The 16,629-nt window shown below is 33.5% G+C and overlaps 1 protein-coding gene across 1 annotated transcript in view; it reads right to left on the bottom strand.

The window, feature by feature from the left end:
* The window catches only part of ERGIC2 (ERGIC and golgi 2), a 38,438-nt gene that overhangs the window by 11,707 nt on the left and 10,102 nt on the right, over positions 1-16,629 (bottom strand). Inside the window, exons 3-8 of the mRNA XM_059402733.1 lie at positions 15,933-16,041; positions 13,818-13,864; positions 12,448-12,518; positions 6,495-6,535; positions 3,286-3,387; positions 2,708-2,803 (exon numbers count right to left, since the gene is read on the bottom strand). Coding sequence (XP_059258716.1) covers positions 2,708-2,803; positions 3,286-3,387; positions 6,495-6,535; positions 12,448-12,518; positions 13,818-13,864; positions 15,933-16,041 — 466 coding nt within the window. The remainder of the gene's footprint in view (positions 1-2,707; positions 2,804-3,285; positions 3,388-6,494; positions 6,536-12,447; positions 12,519-13,817; positions 13,865-15,932; positions 16,042-16,629) is intronic.

Here is a 16,629-nt window from a genome sequence, read left to right as displayed (position 1 = left end):
GTTGTGATGCGTGCTTAGTCCAGTAATAATTACATATCCCATATCCTTTTAGCACAGCTATGGAGTCACTGCATAATAAACATGATGTTCTGAAGTCAAATTTGATAAAATAATCCATACTCCACCCTGCCTTAAAGTACATCTGAAACCCATATTTCTTTTTCTTTTCTGACCAAGTAATACAATAAAGAAATCAGATGTTGCGGTACAGTAATACGCAAGGCATTTGTAATGCTATCAAGCTGTAACTGCTACAACCTGTTCTAATTTGTAGTGCACCAAGTAGCAGCACAAAGCAATGAGTCATATACAGCCTCTGTCACTATCATGGTTACTCAAATCCTGGTTCTGTAGTGCACAAGAAGCCATATGTAAAAAATACCCATGACTATGTTCCAGTAAAACTTTATTTTTAGTTACTGAAATTTGAATTTCATATAGTTTTCATGGGTTGTGATACATTGTTCCACATGATTTTCAGTAAATGAAAGACTGTTTTGAAAACTGGAGGGTCGGGAGGAGGCATTTTGAGTTTTCACAATTACTGGGGAGAATAGTCAGCATTTTGTGGACAGCAGCTAGGGAAGGCATCCTGCAATGCAGTGATGCTCTCACACACAAAAATATTATATGACATCTTGCATGACTTCCAAACACTCTAAGTGGCATTCATGTAGGTGAAAAACCTATGAATAATGACCTGAGTCTAGGACTTAACTCCATTTGGCGACATGAAGTACTTTGTTGTCGTTTCAATATATATTAAATGCCCTAGGAAATGGAGGGAATATTTTACTTTTTTTGGTTTGCAGTATCACAAAGATTTCAGAATCAACAGAAATACCATCATGATATTTGAATGACCATTACATGTGTTTCATTCTGCATGTGCAATCGATGTATACCTACTGATTCTACGTGTGTGCAGCAAGTTATCTGCCTACACCATTACCTTACCTAAGGTACTCCTGCTCAAACATTTGATTTTTGAAATATATATTATTGTTGTAAATCGTGTTCTTTTTATTTCTTCTTTTCATTACAGTTGAGGATGATATTATATCTTGGAGGTAACATGAGATCTTCAAAAAGATCAATACTGAACTCGGTAAACATAATACCGAAAAACAGGAGTGGGTTAATAAGATATCCCAGAGATAAGGGTAAGATACAAACTGAAAACTTTTCTATCTGGCCTCTCTTATTCATGGCAGGAGTTATCACACAGAGAGAGAACTGAAATTGGGAATAAAGGCCTTAATATAGACGCTCATGAAATATTAGTCAAAGTTTCCTTCTTTTTGTTTGGGAGTAGGATATCATTTGTATCCACAAGTACAATAAACCTGTCTAAATTTTGTTGAGCCAACTATAACCTATTGTTGCATGAAACCAAGAAATTCTAAGCTATAGAACCAATCCTGGCAACAGCAAGGAAACAACAAAACATGAATGTTAAGAAGAATGGGACAACAAAGACAAATGTTTGATCTGATCACTGTAAACACTGAAATAATTCTGCATAAAAGACGTAAGCTATTTATCTCTCTATAAATATGAAGAAAAAAAATCTCCAGCAATGCTTAATGGCCTTTCCCTCAGCATGACTGCCCTGTCTCCTTTATATATAAAATTCCCAATTATTCACTAGCTCTCAAAGGTTTCCTCAATAAAGCCTCTGCTGATGTACAGGGTAAGTCAGGTAACCTATTACAGTTTCTTATCAGCCATACTTTTCCTATACAGCTTCAATACAACTATAATTAAATAATTAGTGTAATTCACCATTCAAAGTTTGGATTGTCTCACAGAATATCAGCACCATAACGCAAAAACCCTTCCCTTTGTTTCACAGTTTTGTTTCATTTTATAATTTGAACTACATATATTTTAATACATAATTAAGATGGATATTATATACAAAAAAGTAAAACGGTGGTTTCCCTTAAAATCTTCCCCTTAAATCCCTTATGTAGGTGTGCCATGGTTTCATCCTTAGTATCTGGCATGGCACATGCCCTAGCCAAGTTCTCAAAAAATGTCTTTTACAATGAAGAATTGCTTAGCACTGTGACTCAAGATGGATGGAAGGAAAGAAGGGAATAAAAGAAGCAGAAAGAAAGGGAGAGGTCAAAGAATCTACTTATTTATTCAGAAATTTACCAAGTGTTATATCCTATGTCAGCAGCTATGCTGGATGCCGCTCTTGAAAGTAGGTGATCTGACATTTTTCCTTAACTTTCAGCAACTTTGTCTCAGGCACTACTCATTTCTAACTACATCAAAACACTTGTCTCAAATTAGCCAGGGATTACATTTTGGTGATAACTATCAAAAGAGAAAAACAAAACAAAATCCTAACACCATCCACAACATGAACAAATTAATGAAATGGCTAGGTAAGAGCTTCCTGGCTATCAAAACTTGGCAAGTAGGTTTTCATTCATATCTACCTATAGCTCATGTACTTTACTTATAAACTAAGACATAAGTTTTCCTTTTGTTTTGAAGCAGCTATTAAAGTTAATAGTCTTCTCTATCCTGAGATTAAAGCCCTAAGTACAAATCTCAAGACATCAAAAATATAGATACACAACACTTTAATCAGCCCTTTAGTAATTACATATTATCTGATTAGGAAAGAATTTACTTTTAAACCAAGCTACCAACTTGTCTAAAGGATTTTCAGTAAGTAAAAAGAACATACTTGCCCACAGTTATGTGAAAATTCCCTGCTACTTTATTGACATAGAGATGACCACGAATTCTGCAAGCATCAGGAGGCTGCGATGAATCGTCTTCCCTGTTACAACATGAGAGGAAGGATTACTGACAGCACACTCAACACAGTCACCATTTTATGGTGGGAAAATTTTATAGAAGGGAAAAAGAAACATTGCTAGAAGTATTTTATATATATATACTATGAAAGAGAAAAAAAGGAAATAAAAACAAAATTCCTAACCAAAATTCACACATCCTTATAAAATAATGACAAATGTAATCAATTTGTTCTTAAAGCCTAATTTTATACCGAATTTACCATATACACATAGGAGGAAATTTAATGAATATTATTTGTGATGATCCTGATCAATATCACAGGCTATAAAATAAAGAGTAACAAGAAATCTTCATCATACAGAATGATTACATTTTCTCTAAGAAATAGGAGATTCAGAGAATAAACCAATACTAAATACTAAATACTAAATAAACCAATACTAAAACTATGTCATAGTAAATTCATAATAAATAGTTACACATTTAAAAATTACAGCTCACCTTGGTGGAAGTGCTGTTGATGCACTCTTAAAAGCACTTTTAAATATCACGTCTTGAAGTGAATGTTCTTCTTGCAGTCTACTCTGAATCAGCTGCAGCATTCTAAATACAACATAAATAAGCAATAGTTAGAAATACAGTAAGGTACGCAAGAAAGCCAACACTTTTTTAAAACTAACAATGGTTAGGTGACTTAGTTAACCCTTACATTTATTATTATAGGTCTTGATTCTAAAATAAAGGACCAAGTTTTGTATTGCCATTTCCTTAAAAAAAGGAAAAAGGAGGTAGGGTGGCTAAAGGTTGAACAGCTGAGGTCCCTAAGCATGTCTGACCGAATTGATGATGGATGTGCAGTCAAGGTCACTAAGAAGGAGATTCTGCTCACCTGAGTATCTAAACTCATCTTTCATGCCTGCATGCAGCTATGACAAAATTCTTACTTTTTCCCAGGTACTGAATAAAGTGTGATTGATACAAAGAATAAGAAAAGTACAACAGATCTGGTAGACGGAAGTAGAAGATTTACTGGGGTTTATAAACCCATACCACAACATTTGATCCTCATTACAAAAGAGGCCATAGTGCCATTTAATATCACCTGGTGTCTCCTTTTAAAAAGAAATCTAAATGTTATTCTATGACAAGACCATTCTAAACAAAATATTATACTCTACCTATACTTTTTCAAAAGACTATCAACATCTTCAGATTTACACATCTAAAGACAAAATCTTTGGATCTCATGTTAGGACACATTGTAAGTTTCTATTTGTTGTGTGTCTTGTATCTCCAGAATCCAATTTCAGTGCTGGGCCGTGGAAAATGAGGCTAAATGACATCAAACTCTATGTGCATGCACGTGCGCGTGTGTGTGTGTGTGTGTGTGTGTGTAACTTCTGCCTCAAATATACCAATATCCAAGCTTATATTCCATATATGAAGATATGTTAAAAAAAAAAAAACAACTCTATGATGGAAAACAGCCATTATTTTAATAATAAAAACACAATCTCTGCTCCCACTTCTTACTAGTCTTGAACACTGAATAAAATTCCAGATGAAAGGAGGCTTCTCACTTTAATATCTCTGGATTAAAGTAATGTATTTCATCTCTGAATGGCTTTCTACTCTAAGTTCTAGAAGCCCAGAGATCCAGAGATACCTAATATTCAGTTCTTTTGTTTAACTACATTTGATTTCTACCTTAATTTAAAAATCTCCCCAAATAGTGAAACTGGAAATTAAAAGAGAAAGGCCTTTGAAATGTACTTGGGACAAGAAAGGGGAGGGGGAGAAAGATGGTTAAATTTTTTTTTGCAATAATCTTAAATTAGGTAAAGCCTTTGTAAGCACAAAGACATAGGCTGGAAATCAAAGAGAAAAAAAAAAAGCAGTATATGGGAGCAGGGATAGGGGAACCATTTTTAAGAAAGGACTACCTTCTATAAGAACCAAAGGATTATTTAAAACTATTTTTTTAAATGCGGCGCCTGGGTGGCTCAGTGGGTTAAAGTCTCTGCCTTCGGCTCAGGTCATGATCTCAGGGTCCTGGGATGGAGCCCTGCATGGGGCTCCCTGCTCAGCAGGAAGCCCAGCTTCCTCCTCTCCCTCTGCCTGCCTCTCTGCCTACTTGTGATCTCTGTCAAATAAACAAATAACATATTTTTAAATAAATAAATAAATAACCCCAACAACCAAGCAAAATGGGCATACAGCATAGTTTCAAAAGAAATGCAAACAAGGAAAAAAAGTCCACAAAGATATACAACTGACTCATAAAGAAATGCTAATTAAACAAGTGTAATACCATTTTTCACCCTCAGAATTGGCAACAATAAAAAAGTCTGGTTATACCCACTGTTGGTGAGGTTATATGGAAACAGGTACTCTCATACAGTTTGAGTACAAGTGAAGATATTTTGGCATCATCAAAATGTCTCTTCTTGGCTTTATTGAGATTTAATTGACATATCACATTATAGAAGTTTAAAGTGCACAACAAATGATTAGAAATCTGTATATACTGCAAAATGATTACCATAGTAAGTTAACAACCATCACTTCACAGTTAAAATTTTGTTTGTTTCTTGTGTCAAAATGTTAAATATCCTCTGAAAGAGAAGTTCCATTTCTAGAAACCATACACACACACACACACACACACACACACACACACACTCATATCAGTATGGAAGAAATTAGGTTCAAGAATTTTCATTAAGCATTGTTTTTAATATTAGAATCCTGCCAACAATCTAAATGCCCACTGATAAGGATCCTACTTAATAACTATAGTTTATCCATAAAATGAATACTCTCTATAGTGAAATGGGAAGGTATCCAAAATATCAGGTTAAGTGGAAAAAAGCAAATTCTAGAACAAAATGATCCTATTTGGATTAGGAAAAGATAACATAAGGAAATATGCAAATATATAGAAAATCATAAATGAAAAGAAAATTCTAGAAGGTGACACAAGAAATTTAGCTCTGGTTATTACTGCTAGTCAGTGGCACTAACAGTAATAATGAAGAGGCTTTTATTTATTTTTTATAAACATATAATGTATTTTTAGCCCCAGGGGTACAGGTCTGTGAATCACCAGGTTTACACACTTCACAGCACTCACCACAGCACACACCCCCCAACTCATGTCCATATCCCCACCACCCTCTCCTGACCCCCCTCCCCGCAGCAACCCTGTTTGTTCTGCGAGATTAAGAGTCTCTTATGGTTTATCTCCCTCCCGATCCCATCTTGTTTCATTTATTCATCTCCTACCCCCAAACCCCCCATGTTGCATCTCCATTTCCTCCTATCAGGGAGAATATATGATAGTTGTCTTTCTCCCAACTGACTTAGAAGAGGCTTTTACTTTTAATTTATATCCTTTACTTCATATCCTTTCTATTCAAAGTGAATTTTAAATGATCATATATTGTTGTATAAGCTTTTAAATAGTTAATAAGATTTTAAATGAAAACTAAAATAAATTTATGAATGCATTAGAGAAAAGATTATACATGACTTTAAGATCTGATAAAACTTTTGAAATGGCAGATTATATTAATTACTATATTCTGCTAATATTTCATCCCAAAAACTGCCCAGAGAAATATGTTAATCTATGAATAATTCACAATAGACAAAATAGAGAAAACATGATCTAGATTTCAATGGACCACAATACTTTGTTAACTTATTACCTCTGCCACTCTTTTTGCTGTGGTGAAAGATCAAATATTGCCTAAAATAAAGGAAAACATAATTACTAGTACTGTCAATTTCCCTCAGCTTTTATATCATAATTTAAAAAATTTTTCTTTGAAAAAGAAACAAATTTATAGTGTTGGCAGAAACAAATATTCATGATTTATATTTAATCTTCTGTAAGCAAGCTTTAAAAATGTAATACATATTATGCTTACCTACAACCAATGTAAAGAAATTTTACTCATCACAAATATATTCCTTTTACAGTTATCCATAAAAATGATTGCAACTTGGTAATCTGCATATGTACAAAATGGTATTTTAGGACTTAAAATCATTTAAATAATACATGCATGAGTGTTTGAAAAAAAAAAAAAAGAAAAACATAAAGCTCAACTATAATATCTAAGCATCCAAAACCCACAGTCTTGCCAGGAAAAATACCAGATGAAATCAACATTTTTTTTTTTTTAAGTTTTATTTACTTAAGTAATCTCTACACCCCATGTGGGCCTCAAACTCATGACCCCAAGATCAAGAGTCGCATGCTCTTCCAATTGAGCCCATCAGGTGTCCCAGAATCAACAATTTTTGGAACAAGCCAAACAATGGCATTGGAAATCCCAAATGTACTAATCAACAAAGAATAATTCAAGATATTTAAGCACTATCTTCAATTCAGTCAGACGAGGGTACTTCAGAATCAGAGGAAATATGCAAGGTTTTCAGGGTTTGTGGCAATATCCACAATTTAAGTTTACAATAACAAAGACCACTTTTGATTTTTATAAAGGCAATTCATAACAAAGCATATCGATTCTATTTTTAAATTTAGCAATATTAATTATCCTTCCTACTACTCTATATCCTTCCTAACCTACTACTCTCTCTATGAAATCCTCAATTCTTTAATCAATGCAGAAGAATCCCTCATTTTGTCAAACAGTTCTACCTCTCTGCCTTTGGTAATTTAATTAAACCACCCTGGAAAAACTCTCCTGTAACTGTGACCCTCACATCTATCTAAATCCTATAAACCATATCCTCCAGGTTAAACTGCCCCCATCTTTCTGATTACTCCTCCTGTAACCTTATCTACAGCATGCTTCCCAAACTTTTTTCCACCATAGTGCACAAGGAAAATGCTAACATCTGTGAAACACACCATGGTAAATGGAGGAGGCTGCATGCAACTGCCTCCCAGTTACCTTGTAAACAAAACTTTTAACAGTAGGGGATATGATTCTTCTTTTGAATTCCTGAAACTGAGTAAAGGAACTACTGAGCAGCCGACTTCATGCTAGGTACTCTGCTACTTATTTTCTTCTCTCACTTAGCCTTCAGAACAACCTGTGGGTTTATTACCATTCTTGCCTTTTTCATAAGCAGCAGCAGCTCAAAAGGTTCAAAACTTTTCCAACATCACAAATCTTAAGAGCAGAGTATACAAACCCAGCTCTGTCAGATTCCTCACTTTTACACAGTTTTTAAATTCTTCTAAGTAAAGAAACAGTAATGAAATATAGTAGTAAATAGCAAAATAGTAACTCTCACAGCATATTGTATAATCATGACTTGGAAACTAGTAAAGTTATTAGGGCTAAGCTTTTAATATTCAGAGTGCATATTAGGACAGTAAGTTTGAAAACATAAAAACAAGTAAAAAAATCTCAAATAATTTTACATTAATAATTCTTATTTAATAGGACAAAGGAACTTACTTATTAGGACAAAGGAACAGAGAAATACTGTTGAACACTTTAGAAATTACTAATAAATTACTAAGAAATACTAATAAAAAGTATACAATTGAATATCTTTAAGTTCCTAACTGGTCAAGATATAACTTCTAATTATATGACAGTTAATTTAAATACAACGTTCCTATTCCACAAATGACTGGAAGAGATGGCAAAAACTGTTTACAATGGAATAATCAACAATCTTGTTACAATTACATAATTCTAAGATATTCCTTAGTGCCTAATCCCTAAGAAGGCACTATACTTCACATTCTGTGAAACACCGAAGAATGAAGTTAATACTTCTCAGAGGCTTAAAATCTAGCTAGAGACAAGCTCTCCAGAAAAACAGATATAAACAAAAGATTTAACAAATATGAAGAAAAAAAAAAGAGTAGGAATGGGAAACACTCGGAATATGGAGACAATGCTAAAGAAAAAGCATGAGTAAATTTTAGAGGTTAAGTTCAAGATAATGATTAAGTCTCCTTATAACCATGTTTTCACAGTGTTCAAAGAAACAGCAATTGAAGACACACTCTATATTATCATTTTAAATCAGCATCCACATGCTGCAAATCTTCAAAAACTTATGCAAGACTGCATACAAGGGAGACTAAATTGAGAAAAGAGCCCAACACGTAATTCATTTCATGGCACAGAGATCTCTATGCAGGAAACAAGGGGAAGTCCATAACTCAGAGAAAAAGAAAAATAGGTGCTAAGACAATAAAACACCTGAGAAAGAGTTAGTCCCCCATCCTAGGAGCACTTTCAGGAGTTCAGTCAAGTGCTAGAAACCACATGGTGAGCACACTGCACAGCAGTGTTATTCCTATTACACGTGGCCTGGAGAGTGTTCTAAATTAAGCAAGACTACTACCACAGCTGGCTGCTAATGAGGACAGTCATGCCAGCTAAAGAAAAGAGGGGTTAGCCTAGCGAAATGTAGCCTGTCAAAACAAGCACAGAAAAGGAAATTCTGGAGTGCCTTAATCACTCTGCCATCCTGGACCCAATACTGACTTCTCCCTTCCTCTTCAAAAAGCACCTGAAGCTCTAATAGGACTTAAAAGAAGCACAGTATATCTAAACTTATACCCTTTTCTCCTTTCATCTAGGCCTGAAAAAAAAAAAAAAAGCATGAGTGCACACGTGCATGTGTGTGTGTGTGTGTACGTGCTTGTTAGAGAAGGGGGTTAAGATAAAAACTGACATAACTCAACAGTCTATGTCAACACTCAACAGGGCACTTATATCCTCATCCTAATGATGAATAATAAATAAATGAATGTATAAAAAGATTCATTAACTTGAAAAAAGTGATCAATCTCAAATATGAGGGCTAATTTTCCTCTATGATACCATTCCTAGAAATAAGATGTTAAGTTTTTCTAATTATTTCTCAATAAAATGTAGCATCATAAGAGAAAAAAATGGAATGATTTGTAATATATTAAAGATATAAAATATAATCATTTAATTTTAAAATGTCATGAAAGCGAGGCACCTGGGTGGCTCAGTGGGTTGAGCCTCTGCCTTCCACTCAGGTCATGATCTCAAGGTCCTGGGATTGTGTCCCACATGGGGCTCTCTGCTCAGCGGGGAGCCTGCTTCCCCTGCTCTCTCTGCCTGCCTGCTTGTGATCTCTCTCTGTTGAATGAATAAATAAAATCTTTAAAAAAATAAAATAAAATAAAATGTCATGAAGGCACTGAAAAGATTGGCCCTGCTGGATCAAGGTAATCTCTCAGAACACAAAGGTGAAGTTTGAAATATGCATCTAAAATAAGAATTGATAAGGATATTGAGAATCACACCATGAAACTCAACATCACATGGTAACTATTTTAAAAAGCAGAAGTAAGGACACCTGGTGGCTCAGTTGGTTAAGCACCAACTCTTGATTTCAGCTCAGGTCATAATTTCAGGGTTGTGAGACTGAACCCTGAATTGGGGAGCCTGCTTATGATTCTCCCTCTCCCGCTGCCCCTTCCCCTGCTATCCCCCCTCTGCTTTCTCTCTCTGAAAATAAATAAATAAATAAATAAATAAATAAATAAATAAAGGTAAAAATGTTGCTTTAAACAAAGTAAAACAAATAAGCCAAACAAAACAAAACAAAACAAAAAACAAAAACCACTCTAAAATTCAGATCATGAAGTGCTCACTTCAGCAGCACATATACTAAAATTCAGATCACCAAGATCAAAACCAAAATACAAAAAAAAAAACAAAAAAGGAAAAACCCTAAACCCAAAGCTGATCCATACCTGGATATATGGGATAAATATTTGAATTATAAAAGTAAAAGGAAAAAAGCATTCAAGTAAATATGTTACCTACAAAAGAAAAAATAATTGCATCAGGAGACAATGAAGGAATGTCTATAAAGTTGTGAATGCAAAACATCATAAAGCAAGAATTATCTCCTGAGCCAAATTTACATGTATGAAGAACATACATAGTCATGCTAGCATCTATAAAATATAACCCACATACCCCACGTATTCTACTGACAAAGAAGTCTCAAAAAGTCCTTCCACAAAATGATAAAGAATGGTAGAAAATAAAAGCAATAAAACAGAGTTCAAACTCAATAATTATTCTGAAAATAGTCTGAAATGTAATGCATATGTTAACATACCTAATAATTATCTAGATCTAAATTTCTAGACAACAGTTTAAAATATGATAACATGGTACCTGAATCTGTAAGGTACCTAGCCTCATAAGAAATTACAGGGAAATCAATTATTTTGGTTTTTTTTTTTTTTTGAGTGGGAATACAGGAGTTAGGGAGCAGAGATATTCAGAATGACAATAACAAAGTTACCTTTTCTTTAGAAATTTATACTTAAAAGTGTGCATTAAAAGGCATAGATATATTTTATTGCTATAAGCTAAAAATAATTTGGTAAGCAAACCAGACCTAAAGGATTCCTTTTTTCCTATGACATATTCAACTATCTCTAATCCTCCTCCATCACCTTTAGTCTTCACTTTGCAATTTGCTTAAAGAAGGGTTCACAACTGTCAATTAAAAACCAAAGAACTAAAAAAATGCATGGGTAAACATAAGTACCACAATGCCAACTAAATAGAGAGCAACTCAGAGTAGCAGGGAGTTCCCTTCCTTATTCTCTAAAGTTTCTTTAGAGCTAGTTACCATCACTTGTCATCACCTGCTCCTGCAATGTGATGGTGTTATCTGACAAACTGGTTAGATTATATACAATCTGTATTATGTTAACAGGAAAATGTCAGAATTTCACTAGCTCTGGAAAATGGAGGTTTGAAGGAGAGGGAAAAAAAAGTAAACGCATAGAAGATGTCTACTCTTAGATACTGCTTCATCATTCTTTCCTATGCTAAGAGGAATACAGTTCAAATATTTTTAAAGACTTAACTTTGCTAAAAGTAGAAAAATGGGACACAGAATTTCCAAATCATTGGAGGAAAAGAAGAAAAATTAATGATTATAGCAACTATAAGAAAAGAGAGGGGAAACTATTAGGAAGCATTAACAAAAAATATAAAACAGGGGGCGCCTGGGTGGCTCAGCGGGTTGAGCCCCTGCCTTCGGCTCAGGTCATGATCTCAGGGTCCTGGGATCGAGCCCCACATCGGGCTCTCTGCTCAGCAGGGAGCCCGCTTCCCTCCTCTCTCTCTGCCTGCTTGTGATCTCTCTGTCAAATAAATAAATAAATTAAATCTTTAAAAATATATATATATATTTATATATATATAAAACAGACTTTAGAGGCTTACTGAAAATGCTAACAATAGTTATCTCAAGATTTTGGTATTAGAAATCTCCACAGGGCGCCTGGGTGGCTCAGTCATTAAGCGTCTGCCTTCGGCTCTGGTCATGATCCCAGGGCCCTAGAATCAAGCCCAACATCAGGCTCCCTGCTCCACAGGAAGCCTACTTCTCCCTCTCCCACTTTCCCTGCTTGTGTTCCCTCTCTCGCTGTGTCTCCCTCTGTCAATAAATAAAATCTTAAAGGAAAAAAAAAAAAAAGAAATCTTCACAAAGAATATGGGTTACTTTTAAATTAAAAAATATATAGGTTTATACATATATAAAACCCACATATATATTTTAAAAGCTAGCTCAGACAAAACTAAAAGTATCAAAACTGTCTCCAAGAAACAACATGTCATAGGAAATTATTTAAAAATACATGTCCATTAAACTTACTGGTTCATAAACTAGACCATCTGCAGATGCAACCATTGTTTCTGCTAAATCCAATACATCTGCTCCAACATCTGCATAAAAAAAATTAGAAGTTGACATTCTATGTTCAGAGCCAAACTATATCTTACATAAACTCACAAACTGAAATGACTAATAGAAAGTTCAAATATATGAACATAATATAATAAAATAAATTCAAATACATAAAATCACTTTCCTACACCAATTATTTGTTCAAAAGTTAAGAGTCACATTTTTTTAAGTATTCAAAAAAAATCAATTAATCCTTTTTCTAATTCTTGTTCAGTAAAAAAGAAGACTCAAAATCTCATGGTAAAAAGCATAAATTTCAGTCAACTGCAGAGCTTTGCAGAAACTGTCAACAACCTAATCACATACTAAATTAAATGGCTGCCAAATAAAATATTAAATACAAAAATTACTTTTAGAAATTTTAAGAGAAAGTCACTGATGACTTTTAAAAAAATCAACAAATAGGAAAAGTTTATTTGGAAAAGGTGAAAATATTAATGGTCTTCAAATATCTAAAATAAGGCAAAAACATGACATATTTAGTAGTACCAAATTCATAGTTTAAATACAGAGTGCTTCTTTACTCTTAAAACCACTACCATAAAGAAAAAATAAATGAAAAGGGAAAGAGATTAAAAATTTTTCTGAGATTAAATCTCCCAGAAATTAACTCCTTAATTAAACTATCTTACACTTTAAAATATTTTGTCTCAATTTTGTCTCAAGACCAATTTGTGGTCTCCACAAATTCAGTAATTTAAAAGATACCTTCGGTAATTTAAAAGATATTTCATGCAAAAAATCCTCACTTTTGAGAGCAATACTGATTCAAACATTATTTATCTAGCATAGTAACATTTTTCACTTCTACCAGTATAATCAAGTGAAGCCAGGGAAGAAAACAGAAAAGGGTAACACATTATTTAGTTAAAAGACTTGGATCCATATTTTTATACGCAACAGTACAAGTTAAGAGCGACAAACCAAAACAGTGAAATAGGGTATGTTGTAGAGCATGAGTATAAAACAGGTAACACCAAACAAGAAAGAAAGAAATGATACATCTAAATCAGAACTCTGACTCATGAATATTTCTTCCAATTTTCTTTTAATTATACTAATGTGAAAATTAAATATCTTCTCTTCGTGGAAAAGAAATCTGAAGAATATAAGCTGGGGAGCAAAGCAATTTGCATTATTAAATAACATTACCATAGCATTTTAAGATATCATAAAGGAAAAAATAGAGTTAAAACACCACCAGTGATTTTACTTTTTACTAACAATTATTTAAACCATAAACATTACATGGACCAACAAGTTAAAGGTATACTCACATTGACACTTCATAGCAACAGTAATATCTATATTGATTCTCAATTTGCTAAAAGACAAAAAGGAAATATTAGTACCTATCAAGTAATCAAGAAAACACGAGACATACAAATCAACTGATCTATGAAAACTTGGATTTCAAACAGAATAAAATATATTGATTAGAACTTGGATAGTATTTCTTATGGCCAAAACAAAGGCACTTTAAAAGTAAAAATTCTGTACTTTGCAATTATTCTAAAAACCTTTCTAATTTAACAGGTTTTTGATACAGTATCCTTTAATTATGGTAACTCAACAATAACTCCAAGCAACTCAGAAAAGTCTACCTCTGTTTACATAAACCCTAAATGGACTATTCTTTGAAGAACTTAAAATTTTCAAAATCAAGAGTTAGGAATTACAAGTCTTTCTCTTCTATTTATCAGATAAATATCATATATCAGGCATTATGCCTGATGCCTTACAATTATTATCTTTTTTATTGTTTTTTTAAAAGATTTTATTTATTTGAGAACAGAGAGAGAGAGTGTGTGTGAAGTCGAGAGAGAGTGCCACAAGGGAGGGAGTAGCAGAAGGAGAAGCAGACTCCCCGCTGAGCAGGGAACCAGATGAGGCGCTCTATCTCAGGACCCTGAGATCATGACCCAAGCCAAAGGCAGACGCTTAACCAACTGAGCCACCCAGGCACCCCTATCATACCCAGGCGCCCCTATCATTTCTATTCTTTATCGTGGACCTATAAAGTAGATAGCTCTCCACAGTTTTTCAGATAAGCAAATCGTGTTCAGAGCAGAGTACATGCCTGGCTGAAGATCCCATAACCATTGAAGCGGCATATTGGAAACTAAGTCTGAGTGTCTCAGGGTAAATGCACCGAAATGCCAGGAAAAAACACTTCTGATGCTTGAAGTTTTGGGTAGCCATTTTAAAAAGTTCAGCCAATGCTGTATTTTCAAAGGATCAGTTCAAATAACAGAATGAATTAAGCACCATAATAACAGAATGAGTACAACCAAAATCAGTCCCATCCTGTGCTTTCAATCAAAACTTTCTCCCTCTAATAATTTTTCTCTGGTTTCATTAGGAACTACAAATTTTTGGAGCTTCGTATGGTCTTAAAATTGTCTAGAATTCAAACTGTATTCCAGGCTTAGGAGATGCTGCAGGAACCACAGAATGAGGCCAAGTGGCCAGGCTTCTGGGAATCTCCACTATGTTTATGAGGTAAGCTATGTAATACTTCATTTGGAAAAAAGCAAAAAGAGATTCATTGGTGCTAAAAATGACAAAATTAAAAAAAAAATTCTTTGAAAACTACTCGTATCTAGAATAATACTCATATTACAGATGAAGAAACTGAGGTCCAAAAGTCAGTTGTGTGATTTGCCAAAAGTTACACTGCAATTTACCAATATAGAATTACTTAATTCCCATTAACCCCATGAGGAAGATACTACAATTATTACCCCCATTTTATGAAAAAGGAGACTGAAGCACATGCAAACATAGATTTACTAACTTCCCTAAAGTCACATAGCTAGTAAATGGCAGGGCTAGAATTAAAGTTGAGAAATAAAGTACACCTCCCTCCATCTAGTGCAATCTTAACATTATAAACCTGTTATCTCCAATCATTAAAAAATCCAAATTCAAATAAAGTATATATTTTCAAAGGGTTAGTGATGGTATTTATAGTAAAATTATATTTAGATATAATTTATAAAAATCGAGTTATAAGCATATACAATGTAGCTTTAGACAATTTATTTTCCAGCACACACAAATCAGTAGATATTTCAAAATCTAAAGAGTAAACAGTTTCAAAACAAACAATTTCTATCATTTCAACACCTTTAAAAAAATAAATTATGTTCTCTTAACTTTTTTATACAAGTGCATATTAAATCAAGAAGATCTCTCTTTTAAAATTTAACCAGTACTGAAATGATTCTAAAATGTTTCACCTAATGCATGCAATTAAGGAGAATTTTTTTAGGATGACTACTTCAAAAATAAAATAAACCAAGTATAAAAGGTTAGAAAAAAATTTTAAAAAGATATGCTGACTTTAAAACAATTTGAAAACAGAGGTATTTCAAGAAAAAAAAAGTTACCTAGAAAAATCCTTATCTACTTCATATTCATACTTCATCCATGTATCTTGATATACTGAAAATTCCATTATGGTTAATAAAGCCATCGTGGTAAATGCTATTAGAGAAACTGAGAAATCAAACAAACAGAAAACCAGAATTAAAACAATTTTTTAAAAGTAAACAGCGGGAAACTATTTTAAGTGAGATTAAAATTAGCAAAGAAAGCCCTTATATGATTGCCATGTGAATGGATACTACTATAAGGTTTTTCTTAAAGTGTTCATTACTTTTCCTTTATAAAACAGCTCAAAATTGAAGATTTAATGAGCACAACAATGAACACAAACATTTCTACTACTGAGAAGCATTTTATCTCATCAATTTTAAGGGTATCTCAGTAACAGATCTGCCAAATTTTATAAGACACAAAAAAAACTTTTCCCTTCTTATATATAGCAATGCCACAGATATGATAAATGATGAAAGTAAGCATAAGTCTTACAAAGCAGTCCCCTCATAATTAAAAACTCATCCATGCCTCTAGCCCAATCTATAAACAACTAGACAAATTTGTAGCTCCTGAGAAGCCACGATAATCTGTGTACCAGAAACTCAAATAACATCTCCAAATCTCTAATAAAATTCTCATCTACTTTGGAATCTCCTAAATATACTACCTCATTTACAAAAGCAAGTAAAAGATCTGACCCAAAAA

Source organism: Mustela nigripes, chromosome 6, assembly GCF_022355385.1.
Source record: "Mustela nigripes isolate SB6536 chromosome 6, MUSNIG.SB6536, whole genome shotgun sequence".
Classification (NCBI taxonomy): domain Eukaryota; kingdom Metazoa; phylum Chordata; class Mammalia; order Carnivora; family Mustelidae; genus Mustela; species Mustela nigripes.
Note: the sequence above shows the minus strand (reverse complement) of the source record. Positions and strands in the feature narration are given on the sequence as shown.